General features: G+C 35.1%; 1 protein-coding gene and 1 long non-coding RNA gene across 3 annotated transcripts; one reads left to right on the forward strand and one right to left on the reverse strand.

Moving 5' to 3' along the window:
• Window positions 1-1,152: 1,152 nt before the first annotated feature.
• On the forward strand, window positions 1,153-13,541 carry LOC144338430 (uncharacterized). Of its 2 annotated transcripts, XR_013412524.1 has the most exons (3): window positions 1,153-1,269; window positions 1,611-1,726; window positions 9,483-13,541. It is a non-coding gene; the product is annotated as an uncharacterized LOC144338430 (long non-coding RNA). The 2 variants fall into 2 exon arrangements; XR_013412525.1 differs by lacking the exon at window positions 1,611-1,726 and having other exon boundaries at window positions 1,183-1,269.
• Window positions 13,374-21,605, reverse strand: LOC713027 (pancreatic alpha-amylase). The gene is made up of 10 exons (XM_015146052.3): window positions 21,397-21,605; window positions 20,904-21,050; window positions 19,895-20,092; window positions 19,215-19,445; window positions 18,347-18,480; window positions 17,441-17,563; window positions 17,246-17,345; window positions 15,157-15,275; window positions 14,921-15,046; window positions 13,374-13,597 (listed from the first exon to the last, which is right to left on the reverse strand). Exons 1-10 carry the CDS (start codon window positions 21,562-21,564, stop codon window positions 13,408-13,410), a joined length of 1,536 nt encoding a protein of 511 aa, XP_015001538.2. The 5' UTR covers window positions 21,565-21,605; the 3' UTR covers window positions 13,374-13,407.
• Window positions 21,606-21,807: the final 202 nt, after the last annotated feature.

Below are 21,807 nucleotides of genomic sequence, written 5' to 3' on the forward strand. Positions count from 1 at the left end.
ATTACTTTTCTCCACTCTGTATTTCCACTCTTAATGCACCCAAGATAACTTCTGGTGGCCTGAAACTTTTTGGGAAGAACAGAAAAGGCACAATTGGATTCCATTTTGGGAGAAACCTCTGTTTTCCTCATGGAACCCCAGAACTTAGGGGCTGATAGATCCCACTCAAAATCTGTTTTTGTCTTACAGCTATACAAGTTTATTAGGCCCTAGAAGTTTCATGGTTTTCGATCCTTGCTCTTAAAGGGCTCCACTGGGAAGCCAATAATTCAATTAGGAAATGGGACAAAAAAAAGTCTTAAAACTACTGGATCTTCTTCTGTTTGATTATGTAGTGTCAAACACTACATAAATGTGTTGTTTGTGATGTCTGTAACAAGAACTCTAATTGATTACCTTAAATAAAAATAAGCACTTAAATCAAATATTTTAGAGAAAAGTTAAAAATGCCTTTTGGTTTATGTGAATTTAATCTTTAAGAAATAAAAATTGCTTTAAAGATTAAATTGATAAAATGCAAATGTCATCAAAATGTAAACAGGAGGTTAAAATCATGTAAGTTAGATACCAGGTTTGTTAAATATTTCAAGGTTGTACGCTGCCTACTTTACAACTTTGTAAGATGTGGGGATATATGAAATTAATCATGCCCCTAACTATACTGAAAAAAGTCATACTTTATCTGCATCTAGTACATAATTAAAACAACTTACCAGGTTTTACATTAAAGTTAAAAATTGTTAAGAGTTACCACTAAAACATGTAAATAAGAGAACTAAAAATAAATGTATATGCAAGGTAGGTAAGAATGGTAAAATGTGTTTGTGGTAAAAGATTATAAAAAGGCATAAAAATGTAAACTTTGCCTATGGAAAGAGGATTATTTTGAAACCAATGTAAGGGTAAAATTTGGCTTTCCTTCCCTTGTACAGATTTTTCATGTAATAGAGAAGAATAACGAAATATTTTGTTTACCTTGTTGGCAGACTGCCAAGGAAAGAAAAGAGTAGACAGGAGACAAACTGTTTGGAAAGCTAAATCCTCCCTCTTAATGAGTAAAGTTTGTTTCCTAGTTTTAAAATTTCTGAGTCATCATTTTCTCAAAATAAATAACTTATGTGTAACCGTGAATTGTATTTCATAATATCAAGTGTTTTAAATCTCTAACATTTGACAAGCTTCCCAAAATCAAACTTCGCATTCAAAATTGTCTCTCCTGAACCCTAGCTTCTTTATGCTGCAGAGGTCCCTGAAGCATCCAGAAGAGAGGTAAACAGAATTTTTTGACTTGTTTAGGCAAGTAGGATTGCCAAAATTATGTTTAACTTTATTCAGGTTATATTTTAGTGATAATATTAATATATGTTCCAAAATTGTATGGGATTTTAAAAATTCTAATGCTTGAGTATATACCATGAATCATAATTAGGATTATTGTATTAAGTTACTGCAAACCACAGAAATAACCAAATATCATTGCCAATCATGTGCTTGACTGTAACTAACCTGAACACTTTGCCATCTACAGATAATTGTTGTCTTGTTTTAATCCTCTGCTAAACATGCTTTACAATCAGCTGTAGGACTTTAAAACGTGCCATCAAATGCAGGTTTCCGATAACTTTGGAAATCATGACATGGGAATAAAAGAAAATGTACAAGAGTCATGAAGAGCTTAACCGTTTATGAATATAAGACAGGGGTTAACTGCATGAACTAAACTAATGTAAGTCTGAATTAATCTTTTTTACTTTTTGCTTAAAACATTGCTATTCGTTGTTTTGTTCTTCAGAGTTAAGGAAATTTTTGTTTTAAGCTATCTATAACTTTTAAGAATTAAGTAAGATATACTCCTATGAACAAAATTTGGAACATATTTGTTTCTTCTGCCGGGTTACTCTGGAATTTGGGAACTATTTGGGAATATTCTTATTTTGTGGCAATATAGTGGCTTGCACCAGTGCAGTAAGAATCCATTTTCTTTTGCAACATGACACAATTGGAGAAACTGGTTGTTTTACCAAGGCTGTGACTGGAAGGGTATGCTTCTCTTTGAGGAATCAAGCTTCACTTACAGAGCCAATAAAAGCCTATTGGGAAATGAGGCCTCCTACCTTGTCTACACAATCTGTGTACAGTGTTTCTAGTATGTGGTGAGTAAAGAATGTCACTATCTAACAAGCCCCGGAACCACATATTCTTGTGACCTTAAGAAGAGAGGAATTCACACAACTCATAGGTATTTGAGGCTACAAACTCATGGCTGGGCTTGGTTTTAAAAATAGTCCTATCTGAGATCCCTTGTGAAACAGAGTTCCATCAAAGCTAACTTTAAAAGACTATGCAAAAATAATTATTTTTTGCTAAACTTTATGCAAATAATCAAGCCAAGTGTAAGCCTAGTTTATTTTGCAAACAACTCAGTCATACCTTTTTTTTAAGAAAACAACTATCATGATTTGTTTTGAACAAAAATGAGGCCTGGAGAGAGAAAAATTTGATTCAAAACTTATCATACACTTGTCATTAAATTCTAATCTCATTAGTTGTTTTTAAGTTTTGCCTATTCTATTAGTCTGTTCTCATGATCCTAACAAAGACACATCTGACACTTGGTAATCTATTTTAAAAAGGATGTTTAATAGACTCACAATTTCACATGGTTAGGGAGGCTTCACAATCATGATGGAAGGCAAAATCATGGAAGTAGACAAGAAAGAGGATGAGAACCAAATGAAAGGGGTTTCCTCTTATAATACCATCAGATGTCCTGAGACTTATTCACTACAATGAGACCAGAATGCAGAAAACCACCCCCCATGATTCAGTTATCTCCCACAACACATGGGAATTATGGGAGCTACAATTCAAGAAGAGACTTGGATGGGGACAAAGTCAAACCATATCACCTACATTTAAAACTAACCCTGCTTTTTCCTGTAAACACACAAGCAATCTCTGAGTGGAACTCACAATAAAAAAAGGATAAGTAGTGTAAAAATCTGGATCAATATTCTAGCTTTGGGCAATTATCCTGCAAATCCTACCAGGTTATGGGAGTATACAGGTACCTATAACACAGAGGTTTCTTTATTTGGGAAAATAAAACCAAGGAAGTAAACCAAAGCCAAGCCTCATGCACCCAGATCTTAGCAGGCATAACTATAGATATGATTCATCTGGGCATGGCTGAAGCCTTGAGATTTTTGAGCTATCATTACCTAGTCCCTTGTTTCATTTTTCTACGTGTCCTCTAATAAACCATTTTTTTTCTTGCCTAACGTGTATCACGCTACAAATGTTGATGCAAATGAAACCATGCATGGAAACACATTTCTTCCAAGGATCCTTAGAAAGGTCCCAGGAGGAATCCTAGCTGCTGTTCCCCCACACAATGCCCCTTTCCAGCAGGAAATAGCAAGAAGAATCAACACCCAACCTCACTAACAGCAGTTAGGGTCTCCACTCCTGTGGGGAAAAATGAAAGAGGAGAAAGAAACAAACCAGTCAGATAGGCAGTTAGGGTGGGTCTTCAGTTGAATTCTTTCAAACAAAAGAACAGCCTAAAAAATTCAACTATAGTCACAGATAAGTAAACTTGCATAGGGGGGTTTGACTAAGACATGCGCACAGCCACACAGATAAGAAAGTCTATACAGGTGACTTGTGCAGACACACTCACAATAAAAAGTTCCATCTCCCATGATATGGTTTGGCTGTGTCCCCACCCTAATCACATCTTTAATTTCAACATGTTGTGGAAGGGACCCAGTGGGAGATAACTGAACCATGGTGGCACGTCTTTCCCATGCTGTTCTTTTCTCAGGGTAGTTAATAAGTCTCACAAGATCTGATGGTTTTAAAAAGGGGATGTGCCCTGCACAACCTCTTTTCTCCTGTCTGCTGCCATGTGAGACATGACTTTTACCTTCTGCCATAATCATGAGGCCTTCCCAGCCATGTGGAACTGTAAATCCAATAAACCTCTTTCTTTTGTAAATTTCCCAGCCTTTGGTATGTCTTTATCAGCAGCATGAAAATGGACTAATTGGGTAAATTGGTACCAGGAGTGGAATGTTGCTAAAATGATACACAAAAATGTGGAAGAGACTTTGGAACTGTGTAAGAGACAGTAGTTGGAACAGTTTGGAGGTCTCAGAAGAATACAGGAAAGCATGCAAAAGTTTGGAACTCTCTAGAGACTTGTTAATGGCTTTGAGTAAAAAGATTTCATTTCTTGTTGTTCCTTCCAACAATAGCTAAAAGAAAGAAAAATTTAGAGAAACCCTCTGGTAGGGTTGGTAGAATATCAGTGGCAAGAGGGTGCAACCTGCATCTCTATCTGACCATCTACAAATTCTCAGGGCATCCAATCTGATGATTGACTGTCTGTACAGCAAGCCCAACATCATGTACCCTGCCACCAGGAGGAAAGCCAAGCCAAACACTCAAGACACAAAATGAGACCAACAGGAAAGCAATGGCTGTCCCTGGGCGTGAAAGGGTCAATTAGCAATGAATATTCAAGAGAAAATTCACCAGAATCACATTCCAAAGAACTAATTCTTATAGTTGTTTTTCTCCTGCATATCTGAATTTGGGAAAGAAAAAACAGAGTCCTGTATTTGTATTTTTATAGGCAAAATTCCAGGATCTGGTTCAGTAAAAATTTTTACATCAGCTTTGTCAGATCTCAATTCAGCTGCACCCTCTGGAGCAAGTGGGATGCCTGCCTGTCCATTCATGGTTGCCTAAGCCACAGGAAAGGAAAAACACTTTTCCTCTTCCCTCCTGGGTTCAGTGTCTGGGACCCTACAAATTAAACTGACCACAGACAAGGAGAAACACTTTTTCTCTTCCCTCCTGGGTTCAGTGCCTGGGACCTTACAAATTAAACTGACCACAGACACGTTAACAAGAAAAAAAATTAATGATGTGCATACACATGGAAATTCACAAAGAAATGTGATGCAAAGAGGCAATTAGAATTCGGGGCGTATATCTTAGATTAGCCCTAGAAAAGAAGTCTGGGGCTGCTTGATGCAGGAAGTAAGTTATGAGAAAGCAGGGGGAAGAAATGTGTTCTAAATAAGGATTGTTTAATAAGCCTTCTTATGCAGATAAGTCATCAGCTATTAAGAGTTGTCTATGGAAGGCCGGGCGCGGTGGCTCAAGCCTGTAATCCCAGCACTTTGGGAGGCCGAGACGGGCGGATCACGAGGTCAGGAGATCGAGACTATCCTGGCTAATACGGTGAAACCCCCGTCTCTACTAAAAAAAAATACAAAAAAACTAGCTGGGGGAGGTGGCGGGCACCTGTAGTCCCAGCTACTCGGGAGGCTGAGGCAGGAGAATGTCGTAAACCCGGGAGGCGGAGCTTGCAGTGAGCCGAGATCGCGCCACTGCACTCCAGCCTGGGCGACAGAGCGAGACTCCGTCTCAAAAAAAATAAAAAAAATAAAAAATAAAAAATAAAAATAAAAAAAGAGTTGTCTATGGAGTAGTTTTCTCATAAATACGCTAGAGGGAGACACCTTTACATATTGAAATTTATGTCTTGCTTTTAAAAAGGGGAAAGTCAGAGAGCGAATTGCTTTCTGCTCAAAAAAGTTATTATGCCAAAGGGACATATTTTGGAGGGGCATATTTTGGTCCACTTCAGGATATTTTGCTGGATGCAATTCTATATTTTAATGTGTTATAGTGATAGTCATCATAAGATAGGAAAACACTTTATTTCTTCTATCAAGATAGCAGTATCACTAAAATCATTAGTTCCTGGTAGAATATGGGGCTTTGTTTAATTTTATAGCATGCTTGAGTTGTCATTTGACTGGCAACTAAATCAAGGGATAATTCTTTTTTTCCCATCCCCATGATATAAAAATAGTAAGCAGGAAGCAGGTTGTCATAAAAATCAATTATTTCAACATAGGCCAATAGAAGCCTGGAGTGAGAATTGACAAATACAGGTTCATGCAAATCTAAAGCCATTCAAAGGTTGGTAGTCCTTCGTGCTAGTGAGTGAACTATGATGGAGTTTACTTTCATTTAAATTGTAAAGCTGGAGGCTGGGGGAGGAGGGAAGCAAAGTATAAGCACAGTGTACACTAAAACTGAATAAATTAATTCTGTAGTAATATTAACAAAGGGACTGATAATTACTTCCTAGAATTTCTCAGTGATAACATATAACGATCTTGCGTAAATAGAGATATCTTTCATATTCAGAGATGACGTTGCTGGTATGAACATACCAAATCTAATAGGAAAGTCGTGATAGAAAATGGATCCTTCTGTTATTGGATACATTCTAACTTTTCATCATATTTTTGACGAATATTCCATAAATGTGCTTCTCTAGCCTCACTGATTAACTGATCTATTCCCTGTCACTCATTTCATTAATTCCTTTGTGCTTTTATCATGCTTTTTCTTCTTTGGGAATCAATTTCTCTCCGTTCTCTTCCTTACGAATCTCCCTTATCCATCTCGAGACCTTCCTTTATCATTAAGCTTTCCCAGGCCATTTCAGCATGTGTACTATCCCCTTCTGTTGAAACCAAACAACCTATTTCCGTACTTTATTATGCATCGCTTTAACGATTCCTCTGTATTCTTATTAACACATCATATAGTTATATTTCGCCTTGCCAACTATCCTCTGAACTTCAACATGGGTTACATGTTTCTAAGCATCTAAAAGAGTGCTGCAAAAAATAAATATGTGTTTCATTGGTTGATGTGGGTCTTCACTGTAATGTACACATTTATTTAATCCTTGCTTGAGGCCATAGAGCACACATAAGATATCTGGTCATAATACCTAAGCATAACAAACCTGATGCTAAAGTTTAAGAATTAGACTTTCCTATAAATTTCATGACCTAGAACTAAATTAGAAACAACATTAAAGTTAAGACAGCATTTTGTGTCATCTAGCTTTCAGCTAACAGCACACACAGACTGAATATGGCAAGACTTCAAACAAGAATACATTATTTTCTGCTCCAATTCCAATGCTTTGTGATTTTTTTTCTTTGAGTTAGATTTTAGGAGAGTATCAGTACTGTGCTGGCCCAAAGTGCTGAGAATAACAGTTACATGTATTTTTATTATTTATTATTTATTTTTTTATTTTTTTTTTGAGACTGAGTCTCACTCTGTTGCCAAGGCTGGAGTGCTGTGGTGCTATCTCGGCTCACTGCAATCTCCCCACCCCATTCAAGCGATTTTCCTGCCTCAGCCTCCCGAGTAGCTGGGACTACAGGCAGGCACCACCACTACGGCTAATTTTAGTATTTTTAGTAGAGACAGAGTTTTGCCACGTTGGCCAGGCTGGTATTGAACTCCTGACATCAAGTGATCCACCCACCTCGGCTTCCCAATGTGCTGGTATTACAGACATGAACCACCATGCCTGGCCAACAGTCGTATCTTTACTGAAGAGATGGTGAAGTATGCATTTAGCGAGAACCAGTGGTTAGCATATTATAGTGTTTTCTCATTTAACACAACAAACTGAGAGAGTATATGTTGTTTCCATTTTACAGATGAAAAAGCTAGGTTCAGATAAGTTTTTCAAAAATGTCTACTGAATTGATTGTGAAAAATAATAATTATTCAAAAATATCTTTTAAAATATTAAATAAAAAATAGTGACTTACATTTGGCAAATTTGTAATTATAGGAAAATAATAAATACTACTTCGTTGAAATCTAAGTGGTGTTTGTCTTACCTAAGAACTTTTCAACACCCCTGTTTCTGCCTAAAAACGGATTACATGAGTGACCCTGAGCCACACTTCTTTCTTTTATTTTCAGAGTTTATGTTCAATGTTACAGGACAAAATGAGCAAATAGATAATGTATACTGTGCATTTGTCCATCTGTTCAATTTCTTGTGAAAGGTCTTTAAAAGTCTTTTAATATACCACTTTTCCTACTGTTTTCTTGAGTATCATTTTTATTGGCACTCATAAATGATTTTTTTCTAAACCTTTATGATTTCTTACCAAAAAATTGTGAATTGCATCTGTTATGTCTAGATTTTTTTATATCTATCTTTGTGTGTGTGTGTGAGGAAAGTTGCAAGAGCAAATAAAACAGAAGAAAAATTGAGATTCACTTAAACTAGCTCTTAGAAAGACCCTGAAATTTTTTCCAGTCACTTTCAAAATAAAAGAAGGAATTTACTTTGATATATTCATAAAAATCAAGTGTTCTAAAACCCTTGATTAAAATGACTAGAGGTTTTTCTATCTTTTCCAGAAACAATCTCATCTTTCTAAAATGGAAAGTGGTCTCTTTAAAGATCTGGCTTATTGAAAATCAGTGTCATTTTGGAAGCTATCATATTGATCTAGCATTTAGGTGCACTTTTTAATAAGCTGATTGATAGTAATGATACTAATTATCATAATGATGAGCTCACTTTGGACAGGTACTGAGCTAATGCCCCAACCATTCTCTGTGGCTAGTCACACTCTATGATTGTAAAGTTTGTTGGTTCAGTTTGACTTATAAATGAAGGTCTAAGTATACATAGTAATGATTTTCAACACAAAGAGTTATTTTCCCTTCTAAGAATAGAGAAATAACTCAGTAATTTCACAGGCAGAATTAGATCTGTAGATAAAATGAAATATCTAAAGGATGAAACTGTTATCACAATTTGGTTTTACAAAGTTCTAAGAACATAGTAAAAATGAATTTCAAATTTATTATATTCAGATGAATGTGGCATCATTTTCCCAATACCATATTAAGAATTCTTCATTGACTTCGTAGGAGTATAGCTCACCAAATAATTTACTGCTGTTATGGTTTACAAATCCTGAAAACACAATGGGTTATTATCAAAGTACTTGACTTCCCCATGATTTTTACGACCTGAGAAATCAGGGTAAACCAGAAGTTAATTACATTTTGGAAGAAATAGGAAAAAAATGAGAGAAACATCTCTTTTCCAGGGCTACATCTTCATTAAAAATATTCTCCTTTTCAAAAATAGATACATTTTTCTCTTATTTGTCTCTTTTATTATTATCTCAATTCATTTTACAAATAACTACTGATCTCTTCATAAGACATTCTGGATAATGTCCTGAGACTAAGGATTCAATAAAGAACAAACAGATATTTCCTACAGTACTATGCTGAGTGCTAAGAAGTACAGAGAGTGCTAACAATAATCAGGGGACTTGACCTAATACTGAATAAATATTCATGCAGGATCAGCATTTGAATTAATGTTTGAATGATCAACAGGAGTTAATTAGGAGAAGAAGTAAGAAAATGACATTCCAAGAGAAGAATGTCTCTTGCACTGAAATTAAAGGACTAAAAAGATCTTGTTGAGTTGCAGTAACTAAAAGATTATCATGGTTAGAGATCAGAAATTAGAAAGGAGAATTGAGTGAGTTAGGACTTCAAGTACAGGGTAACAAGTCTTGTTAAAAATGTTGGCTTTTTATCCTAAGGTAAGCGGTAGTGGTCTTCTGATTTGAAAAGATCACTCGGATTCCATGGTAGATAATGGAATGGTTGGAGAAAGGACTGAAGTGGATGCTGATGCTGCAGTGAACCCCTCAATAATCAGCATAACTGCATGTAAGCTATTCTAAAAGTTAAAATTTCAACTAATAGACATGCTTGATGTTTTATTCTCTAAGAAAAGCTCTGTAACCTCTTGCACCAAAAAAAAAAAAAAAAAAAAAAAAAAAAAAAAAAATACCCTTGCAGGAAAGCTGATATCCCATTATAAAACCCCTTTCAAATATCCTTTTTGAAGCTTGAAAGCTTATGTCACTAATGTTTATCTTTTCACTCCTGCTGGGGGTAAAGATATATGTTTACCACTACCTGTTTACCAAGGGCACTCTCCTCTACTCCTCTGCTAACCACTGAAAATTCTTAAAGTGGTTCTCTGGTTACTCTCTTATAAAAATGAAAGAATGTAATTCTGACATATTAAGAAACTAATATGACGTGGTCCCAGTTCCTGGCTTGTGATTACATTCTTTGCTTACATTCTGCAATGCATTTGTTATAAACAATAAAGCCTGGCTTTAAATTAAGAGTCAGTAGTCTTTTTACCATATTGCTGGAGGGGAAATAGGAGATTTTGGTCATTTAAGAAAAGGATTACTAGATAGTAGAAGTAGAAAGAGAAAAGAACCCTGTAACCCCAGAACTTTGGGAGGTCGAGGAGGGCAGATCACGAGGTCAGGAGATCGAGACCATTCTAGCGAACACGGTGAAACCCCACGTCTACTAAAACACACAAAAAAATTATCCGCGCGTGGTGGCGGGCGCCTGTAGTCCCAGCTTCTCCGGAGGCTGAGGCAGGAGAATGGCGTGAACCCGGGGGGCGGAGCTTGCAGTAAGCCAAGATTGGCCACTGCACTCCAGCCTGGGTGACAGAGCGAGACTCCGTCTCAAAAAAAAAAAATAAAAATAAAAATAAAAAAAGAAAGAGAAAAGAACATAGTGAAGAAATAGTTAGAAGGCAACAATCTAAGGTATTCAGTGCTTGAATTTTCCTGGGAAATGTAAAAGAAGAGGGTTTCAAACGTGGGCACCAGATTTCTGAACTGCAGGACTGAATAAATGGTAATACTAGTTCCTGAGTTTGGGAGTACTTATAAAAACAGGAGCCAACCATGCTAAGAACTGAGTTAAGAGCATTCCAAAAAAGTGGAAAAACACAAAGAGTCCACAACAGAAAATAAAAATACAGGGCATATTCAATAAAATGATGAAAGATCAGAACACCTAAGGCTATGGGATTGTCAAGGGAAAAGAATAGAACTGAGGCTGGAGAGCTAGGTTCATATCTGATAAGGTGTGGTTTTGTAGGCTACCATGAGTAGTTAGAATTATTCTGAATACAATAAAAATTTAACAGTTTTAAGCACTAACATTTTAGTTGGATTTAAATTGTATGAATATGATGTTGTGGTCTTTAGTAAAATGAAGGGAGAGAGTTAAATAATGGATATAGGAGACCAGTTGTAGGGTCGTTTTGGAATGCAAGGAAGAGACCATTGTGACCCGGATAGAGGGATGACAGAGGATACAAAAGAAGTGCAATAAATCAAGAGATATTTTGAAGATACAATTAATAGTTCATGCTAAGGTTTATATGAAGAGATAATGTTGTTGAGCTAAAGAGAGAGAAGTCAGAAAATCTCCTAGGTTTCTAAGCAGTAAGAAAATAATGTAGTAAAAGGTTTATGCAAGGAAAAAAGTGAAGGCTTCATTTTGAATATGTTAATTGTAAGATGTCTGTGGAACATGGAAATGGTGATAACAAGCATCTGATGGAAATATGAGGCTAAAGTGCAAATTCTGAATTGAGGATACCTAGGTATTCACCGAAAATATTTCATTACAATTCATGGAAATGAATTAAATCACCTAGAGAAGAGAAGATAGAGAAAGAAGATAAATAGATAAAAGTTAGGACTTAGATGGAACAGAATAAGATGACCCAGTTAAAAAAAAAAAAAAAAAAAAAAAAAAACCTGCAAAAGAGCAATCACTGAGACAGAAGGAAACCAGGAGAGTAGAATACCACGAACAAAGGAAGATAGAAAGAGAAAGTAACCCACCATCTTGAATATTGGTGTGAAATGGTTTAAGGTGAGGATAGAGAAGAATATTGGACTGGTAACATAAATGTCATTCATGATGTTGATAAGAGCATATTGAATGAAGTAATAATGGTGGAAACTGGACAGTAGAGAGATGCACAATGACGGAGGCTGAGGATGTGGAGACAGTGTGATAAAAGGAGATATTTAATTAGGAGAGGGAGCAAGAAAATAAGCAAATAAATATACCCAGAAGAATATCTGAGGGTGGTCATTGATGTTTTTAGTTGGAAGACTGTAATACATGTAATCTAGGATGACTAATGCAGAAGAAAGGGAAAGACTGCTAAATCAAAAGAGGAAGGATAATCCAAAGTCCTCCAAAAGATAAAAATGGAATGGTATCATTAACATAAGCAGAGAAAATGGCCTTTCTTAGAATGAGGAGTACTTTCTTCATTATAATAGGAGAAAAAGAGGAAAATGCTAGGGGAAAATGCAGGACAGCCCTCCAAGTGGCCTTGGACCAACCCAGTTTTTCCCCTTCTCTCACTTGTGCTTCTCAAAAATAGCTGTAGAATGAGCTGGGAATGCAACATCCTGAAATAAGGCTCAGACTCTCTTACTGTGTCTCTTAGAACAGCTTTTCCTTGAGTGCTTTAGCCCAGTGATCATGTGATGCCTGGGTTATAAAATACAGGGCAGGCTTCTTTCAAGGGTTCCTCAGCTGTGGTACAAATAGGGCATGTGCAAATGAGACTTCACCACCCTGGGCAAACTGTGTGAGTCTTGGGAGGCTGGCTCCTCATGAGCCCCAGGCTTCTGTGTCCCTTGATGCCTATCTGTAAGCAATAAACCTGCTTCATGCAACTTTATTCTTGTATGTTCTAAATCACTGGACTCATTCAAGTAGTAGAAACTGCAGCCCAAGATGCAGTGAGCCAAAATGGTACCAACGCATAGTGAATCTGCTTTGTGGCAGGAACACTTTACAGGTGAAAAGAATAGACAGTTTGCGAGTTGTGGCCTCTATGCTCTCATTTAAGTGTAAAAAAAACAACTGAGAGTTATAAGGAAACCTAGATGAGAGCCCTAATGAATTCCATATTTAAAGTCAAGATGAAGAAGAATGAATAGGTAGAGAATTGGGAAGAAAACCCAGACTACAAGGTGTCGTGAAAACCCTAAGTAAATATCCATATTGTAGAATAAGAAAAAGAACAAAAAGTCATAAACACCAAGTCTAAGCAGTGAGAAAAAAAATGAAAAAGTAGAAAGAATATAAAGTAGGAGAAGATTCCAGCGAGCTCAATAGAATTAAGAACTGTAGATTGTATAATTTAGGTTTCTTTTGTTGTTTAATGTTATTAACATGAAAAGTACTTGCATATTATAAAAACCATACAACCAGGCTAACTTTGCATGGGAATCAACATTAAACCAGCAATTCCTAACTAACTGATAAAAGCACTCTTTGGAAGAATTACAGAATGACAGAAATTAAACGTACACAGCTGGATAAGTGATGCTAATGACAACAAACATATTGGTTAAGATGCTTTTCTGAGTTCATACGTTAAATAGGTTAAAGTGAGTCCTCTAAAGCATAACAATGTGCTGACTTTAATTATCTTATAATTATTTAATAATTAAGTGGGATTTTCATACTGTTGAGCTTTTTCTGAATTTTTCAAGTTGACTACTAATTAGAGTTTTGACTAAAAATTAATGAAATATAAATATTACTGTATATGTAAGAAAAGAAACACACTTGGCTATTGTTTTGAGGATATGCATTTAATTTTAAATTTTATAATTTAGATTCAACATGAATTGCAATAAATGGATCTTCAGCAGAGTTACTAATAGAAAATTGAGCTTTGCCATCATTAGAAACGTAGATTTTAATGCCTGTGCAATTGCCATCAATTTTATCTCCAGAAATGACATCACAGTATGTGCCAGCAGGAAGACCAGTTTGCAAAGTTAAAGAAAATGACCTGGAAAATAAAATTTAAGATTGAATTTCAATACATTGAAAAACAGGAATACTGACTAACCATAAATAAACAGCATAACTTTATGTTGTAGAATCCTAAGCAGTCAAGGTCTCACTAAGAAGAAAATCCATATGCCTCTCTAGTAGTTGTAAATAGCTTTCTCAGGACCAAAAGTCACCTTACAGCAAACAGAGCAAGTTCGTGGCCATGTGGTGCAAACATTACGAAAAAATCAAAGTTGAAGAATATCAGTGAAGATTGGCAGGAACGGTCACACTTTGATAAAAGTGCCACCTTAGTAAAATCAAATTTGTTCTCAACTGAACTTAATACCAACTACATTTAATAATTTCAAGGGTATTATTTTTTTAACCTCCTTTTTTCCCCACGAGGATAAAAAGAATTTGGGGTGTACATGCAAACAATCTAGCATTTCTATGAAGAAGTGATTTTTTGAAATATAAAGCTTTTTCACAAAATTTTTTTTGATATTTTCATCCACAAAAGAAAGAAATTAAAGAACTAGACATGGGCTTTTTTGGCAGGAAAGAGATCGACTTGACTTATATATTTATGTATTTATTTTTCATCAGTGAAATATAATTTATACTAGAATGAGCTAAGTATGAGTATCAGTTGGCCTTGGACAGGGACAATTCAACTGTTTGCAAGGAAGTCTTCTGAGCTATATGTTAGGGAATCATTTATACCACAGGCAAAGGATATAAAAATCACAGATGAAAGGCCAATAATGAGAAGTTTCAGAACTAAAACTCAAATCTCCTGAAGCAAGTCATTAACCACAAGATACATATTATTTATACATACACTTTAAAAATGTTGTTTGTCACAAGGAGAAAGAGAAGTGAAGAAAGTATACCAAAACACTAGGTAGAGCAATCATTGAGGAAAAGAGTTAGAAATAAAGACACTTTAGTACTGAGGCAGCATTTTTCCATGACTAAAAGAGCAGGACTACAAAACACGTTCTTTTAATGATTTCACAATCCTTACATTAATTACTTTGTGTATTTTGTGGCATGTGTAGGTGAGCATATGCATGTTAATTCTATGTATGTATAAGATACTGCAAGGGTACATAGAAAGGACTCTGCTTACAACAGAAAGCCCTTTTGAAAAGAGGAGAATGAAGGAGTAAGAACCATCATCCTTTAACTTCTGCCCATTTTTGATCTCTATTGTCTTCTTGCTCCACTGACTAAATGATTTTTCAAATATGATAAAAGTAAATGAACAGAAAAAAAAAGAATGAACCAAGAACGTACTGATACAAAATATTATTTTTAATTGATATTTACTTACCAGTCATCATTGTTGAAAACAATGAATCCTTTGTTTCCTCTTCCAAAAGCCACTTGGTTGCTCCCATTATCATACCAGTTTGTAAAAGGCTCACCATCCACTACATTGCGGAAAGCAACCATGTTCCTACAAACACAGTAACATAAAAATGTTGATATTCTTAAACTTCAACTGTTTTAAATAAAATGCTAAAGAAAGTTTCCTATTAGAGGACATGTCAAAATAAATATTCTCACCTTATTTGGCGCCATCGATGTTCACAGACCCAGTCATTGCCACAAGTAGTGTCTGGATTAATAGTAACTTCTTTAGTTACTCCATTATTATTTGGTGGCCCAACCCAGTCATTAACATCCTTAATTGGGGGGGAAAAGCCAAATTTTAACATACATGTATTTACCTTTTCCTTCTCCTTTACACCAAACCCAACCTATCCTGTTATTTGTGTCTCTGTAGTCAGTGACTTGATCCAGAATCCAATGCCTTCAGTAATTTTTATAGCCCTTTACTGGGTCTTCATCATCTCTCTATTCTCTGATTCTCTTTTATCATATTTCAAACTAAGGTAACAAATTTTTATCCTATCCTTTTCATTCCAAGGACCCGCAAAGGCTTCTTTGCTCTGTCACCCAGGCTGGAGTACAGCGGCATGGTCATAGCTCACTGCAGCCTTGATCTCCCAGGCTCAAGCGATCCTCCCATCTCACCTCCCAAGTAGATAAGACTGTTGGTGCACATTGTCTTGTTGGTTGTGCACCAACAGTCTAATTTTTTTTTTCTTTTTTTTTTAAACGAGGTCTTGCTAGCTTGACCATTTTTGTCTTGAACTCCTCAGGTCAGGTGATCTTCTCGCCTGGCCTCGCAAAGTGCTGGGATTACAGCTGTGAGCCACTGCACCTGGCCTGCAAGGGCTTCTTAACACCACTGTAAGCCATGCAATGTCATTGTAGTGGGCAGGGCATTAGTACCAGGAACACAAAGATTCAAACACGGGCTCTATTACTAGTAGCTAAGAAAACTTAATCAATATATATAATTCACTGTGTCTCAGTTTTGTCATTTGTAAAATGGGAATATTGTTTATCTTTGCTCTAAAAATTAAGTAGTATATCTGAAAATGCCTTGAACGTGACATGTGCTAAATAAATCTTAGAGTCCTTCATTCTTCTTTTCAGATAAATGTACAAAACAATACATCTGAACATTTTTTATTAATTGACCACATTTTTAATATTATGTTTTTCTGATTGACAGTTTAAAAAATATTAATTAAAAAAAAAAAACAGAGTAAACCTAGGAAGGTTTTCAGTGTTGACCTTAGAATCATGTCATATGGTGAAAAGTGAACAATACTAAGAATTTTTAGCATGCAGCAGTCCTGGCAAAGTGGAAACGTTATAGTAATAGGAAAAATAAAAATACTCTCTGACTCCTAACATCAGAAATAAGACCAATTAGTAGAAATTATAAGAAGTTGGCTCGATATAAAAGTACACCTTCTAAATATTAAAGCTGTTTAACAATAGAATCAGTTGCTGTACAAAGTAGCTGACTTCTCAAACTGAAAGGAATCTAAAGAAGCTAGCTAGATATCAGTGTGACTCATAGGAAGGAGGAATTTCTGCTTTAGACATGAAGTCTCTGATGCTGTTTCTGAACCCTTTGTTTAAAAGAAAACCTTCTACTAGCTTTTCAAATATCTTTACGCTCTTATTTCTCTGTTCCTTTTTGAAACTACTCGTCAGATTAATGTCTTCACCACACTCCCCAAAGTTTTTCTCATTCTTACCTTTCTTGGAATACTCTATAAATTTCTATTCTTTAGTACATATAATTTCCATCCTCTTATAGGACACTTTGCCTGTTTAACTTAGCTCAACTGACTCATTTCCTTGTATTCCATATAACCTTTTAAAAATAATTAACAAACACGTTGTTCTCACTACGGGCAGATGATGTTTTAAGTTCTCTACAAGTGTTGGCATATATAATCTTGCTATCAACCCTGAGGTAGATACTTATTAGAAATATGTTGTTCACTCCCTGTGTCTAGCTCTTATTTTTAAGTGTTTTTTTTTCCTTTTTCCTGTTGGCTAGGGGGATGTTTGTCATACCTCTGAAACAGCTTGCATACTCTTTTTCAATGAGGAATATAAATTTTACTCCTTTAATATAACCTGCCTAAAATGAGAGCCCTGTATCAGGTTTACACATAATTAAATATTTGTTGAATAAATACATAATTAATAGTTGTCATATTAAGTTAGAACAAGATTGCCTCCTTTTTCTTGAGAAAGGGATATTTTGAACAACTCCAAAACTTACTTTTCCATTTTGAAAATTTCTTGGCCAACGGTAGCTTGACATTACTCGTGTAAATCCATAAGGATGAGCAAGCATAAATCCAACTGCCATTTTATACAGCCTGAAAGTTACATAATTATATGATCATAGAATATCAGAATATTCTTACCATCATTAAAAGATGTGTTAAAAAAAATAGAGAACTTTGTTTTCTACCTGGCGTCCCAGAAGGTAAGAATAGAGGCTCCTCCAGCCCCATGTCCTCGTTGATTGTCATGGTTATCCACAAAGACAAGTGCTCTGTCAGAAGGCATGAAACCCCAACCTTCTCCCCAGTTCCTATTTTTGAAAAATAAGATATACATTGATGTATCATTTCACAATCGTTTTAGAGTAATTTAACTGTGCATCTCTTTCTGTAGGGCATGGCATCTGAAGATTAATTCTCTCTCTAATTAAATGGTTAGTCTGCAAGATATATATTTACACACACACATATATATACACACACTCCATACACACTCATGTGTGTGATCTACATATATAGTCCATATTTGTATATACATGTTTGGAATACTTATGTTCATATTACTAAGATTTCTGATATTTAAAAAGGTTCTTTTAGAGGTTTCAGCACATTATAATTTAGAGGCACTCCAGAAGGATCTATGTCCATATAACATTATACAGAATGTCAAACTAGATTAAAATAAGGCTTCAATACTGTATTGTTACCATATATATATTTTAATATTTTAAATTAATATATGTAAATTCTACAGTATGGACACATTGTGCATACTTTGTAAATGATAGAATCATTTTAATAATAACCTGGCTTTAAAGATTATATGCAAACATCAGTCAAATCTAGCCTGTTCATCTCGTACTTAGATGAAAATTCCTAGGGAATGTTTAGGGTTCCTAGGCATGCTGTCTTGTGACAGACACTCTAAATACAAAAGATGATTGATTCGAGATTAGGGCACTAGAATACTTATCATTAAAAATTGACTCCTTGATAGTTGTCTGAATAAGAATGATCCAGAACATAACTCACACTGGGGTAGTATGACTAATAGATCTATGAAATAATTCAGGGGAAAAGTTGTATTTAATTACTTTAAGTAAGACATCTTCTCTCCATTCCACTTGCGAATAACTGTGCCGAGTTTTGCACCATACTTGAATTCTGTCACCCGGCCATTTCCAAAGTACTCACTGCTTTTAATTGGCTCACCACCCAGGTCAATTACCTAGTAGAAATTTAGGAAAAAATAACATTTTGCATGAGGACTTTAAAGCATTTTAACCAACAAGTTAATATTATATAACAAATAGCTTTAAGCTATTATTTGTATTGTTTTGTTTTGTTTTTTGGTGACAGGGTCTTGCTATATCGTCCAGGATGACCTAAACTCCCAGCCTCAAGCAATCCTCCTGCCACAGCCTCCCAAAGTGCTGTAATTCATGAAATCACAGCATGAGCCACCACGCCCAGTCTATTTGTTATGTAAAATGCTCAAAATGGTTTTCTTATTCTTATTATCTCAACAGGTAATATTCTTATATTCTTTTTTTGATACAGTATACACTAAAATATTGAAAGACACATAATGTCAAAGTTACCTGCTGTCCTGTGAGAATACTTACCTAATTTTTAGTCTTGTACATCAATGATAATAAGAGCTCACACTAATACAACATTTACTATCTCACTGACATATCTTAATAAATATAAACTCGTTTCTTTTTCCAAAGAAAATAAAGACATAACTATTATCAGTATCCTACATTCTGTGTACCTCCATAAAACCTGTTGTGATAAAGAATTAGATATGCTGTATCTGAAGAAGAGGAGGTTAAAGAACAGTGTTTTACATAAATGACTCAGTCCTTATCCTACAGAAATTGCATTTTTAATTGAATCTGCCATTAATTTTCTAATGAATAAGATGATATTTTATATGCATATATGTATTGAATGTACCTCCTGGAAAATGAAAGGTTTACTTCCTTGAGGAAACCAGTTACTGTTGAGATTATGCAGTTTGTCCAAAATTGCCTTTATGTCTCCAGGCCACATGTGCTTGGAAGCATCAAGTCTGAACCCTGCAACTCCCATGTCAATGAGCTTGTTCATATATTCGGCAATCTCGGAACGCACATAATCCTTCTCCAGCGCAAGATCAAGAAGACCACTCAGACGACAATCTCTGACCTGTTGAGGTAAAAATGTTATGACTGATTCATAAAACCTCACTTTTCACCTGAGAATCCATTTGCTTATTCATGTATTCAGTAATTCCTCAATAGATGTTCTACAGGGACTTCCTTGCATTGGGCACTGGGGATGCTCACATTCTACTATAGATGTATCTTTGAAATATTTTGTAGTAGAAAATAGAGAATTTAGGAAATAAAGGCTATGAGCTTTTGAATTTGTTGGGAGCTTTTTAAAAGGGGGAAAATGCGTATTGATTAAAAACTTGAAATTAATATTTAAAAGTTTTTAAATATGGATTTGAGTTTCTTAAAGTAGTCAAACTTGTAAACCTGTGTCCCTAAGAGATCTAAATTAGTATTTAAACTGAAGTTCAATTAGCTACATGTCTATAATAAAAGGCATATATCACTCTTTATTCAGATCATACTCTCAAAAAAAATTACCTGAGTAGCATCATTATAGTTCTCAATATCTCCACTTGAAGTTTTACATTTACCATCGTTAAAATCCCATCCAGAATACGGGACTGCTGGAAAGTCCCTACTTCCAGGGTTGAAGTAACTTCCACAAGTACTGCTTGTTCCTGCACTCACGGCATTACCACACATATGATTAATTACAGCATCCACATAAATACGAACCTAGAAAGCAAAGTTTCTACTTCAGTGTGACTTACAGAGAGGTAGACGCTTAAAGCATTATTGATTAAAGTTTATAGTATGTTAACAAAACTCCATAATATTTCATTATATCTTATAACTATTTTCCTACAAGATCAAAAGTCAACTGTGAAAGGAAAGTAACATGAACTAAACACCTACATTCATTCTAGACACTTGATCAAGTATTTATAGTAATGATAAATTGAGAGAACGAGAAACTACCATAAATAGGAGGAAACACAAAAAGCCCATTTCGGGGAGACAAAACACAGATGAGACTGGAAAGGTGACTGTTTTGGAAATGTCAGTGGGTCACCAGGAGAAAGCCTGTACTCCCTACTTAGTGTTTGAAGACAAATAAGGTAGATATTAGTCTCCAATTATGCTGCTCATTAAATAGAGAAGCGAGGTATTCACCACAAAAAACCCTGGAATTAATGATGGAGACACAAGTCACCTAAAAATTATAGCAAATATTGTAACTGGAATTATAATTCCTAACCAGAAAAATCTTTCCAGGATATATGGATAGTTATAAGGGATAAAATTTGATGTTTTGCTTTAGAAGTAAATTCTGCTCTAATCTTTAACTTATCTCTCTAGTAGATAGACAGCACATACACAAATATTTACAAAAGTTGAACATAAGGCAACAGTTAATTTTGAGTTTTAAAGTATGAAGTAAAATTTTAAAAAAATATGGAAAACTGTCTACTTAAAAGGAGCAAGAAAGAAGAGAGAGAAATCATTTTCCTATCTGTTATTTTAAAGGAAACTAGAATTCACTTACCCCAACATTGTTACATCTAGTCACCATGTTTCTAAATTCATCTTCATTTCCAGATCTTGTGCATAATTTATAGCTAACTGGTTGGTATCTTTCCCACCAAGGTCTTGAAGGATTGTAAATTGCAACATTTTCATTTGGTGGAGAGACCTACAAATGTAACAGTCTTAATAAGCACCAAATTGTGTCTTACTGTATAACATTGGATGTTCTAGAATCTAATCAATAATATAAAAATATTCTTGAATCTTTGCATATGCAGCTATCTTTTGAAAATATTAACAGCACATTGGAGGATTCTCGTTGAAGAAAGATTATCTCAGAAATAAAATATAAAGTTGCCAACAATACTACATTGTTTTGTCCTCAGAAAACTGTTTTACTTAGAATATTTAACTGTGAAGTAAAATGTTGCCCAAGCTCAACAGATAAGATCAGAATACTCTTTACTACAATCACAGTGAATTCTGCAATTTATATTATGAATAATACCCACCTGAACCCCTCCAAACCCCTTGGGAGCTAAATATCGCTCACATTCAAGAGCAATATCAGCCCATCGCCATTCAAACAGATGAACGATAGATGTCCGTCCTTGTTGTGTATTTGGGGAATACTGAGCCCAGCAGAACCCAATGGTTAAAAGCAACAGAAAGAACTTCATTTTGCTGTGAAGTTGTCAGTGTCCTTTCCAGAAACTATTTATATTCTTGTAAGAAGTACATTTTACAAAGTAAATATTAACATTAATAAATACTTGAGAGCAAACTGTTTATTAATAATATGAAAAGGATTATCAATCATAATCTTAACAAGTGAAGAACCATAAAATGTCTCTCACGGAAATAATCTAAATGACCTTTTCAAATTAATGTTTTGTTTTGTTTTGTTTTTTCTTATATCAGCA

This window comes from Macaca mulatta, chromosome 1 (assembly GCF_049350105.2).
Source record: "Macaca mulatta isolate MMU2019108-1 chromosome 1, T2T-MMU8v2.0, whole genome shotgun sequence".
Lineage (NCBI taxonomy): Eukaryota > Metazoa > Chordata > Mammalia > Primates > Cercopithecidae > Macaca > Macaca mulatta.

Excerpts from the sequence above, each read along its gene's own strand:
- LOC713027 (XM_015146052.3), bottom strand. The coding sequence starts at position 21,564 with ATGAAGTTCTTTCTGTTGCTTTTAACCATTGGGTTCTGCTGGGCTCAG. Across the intron at positions 20,093-20,903 it reads CTAGATGTAACAATGTTGGG|GTTCGTATTTATGTGGATGC; the intron begins GTAAGTGAATTC and ends TTTGCTTTCTAG. Across the intron at positions 15,047-15,156 it reads CATCGATGGCGCCAAATAAG|GAACATGGTTGCTTTCCGCA; the intron begins GTGAGAATATTT and ends CTGTGTTTGTAG.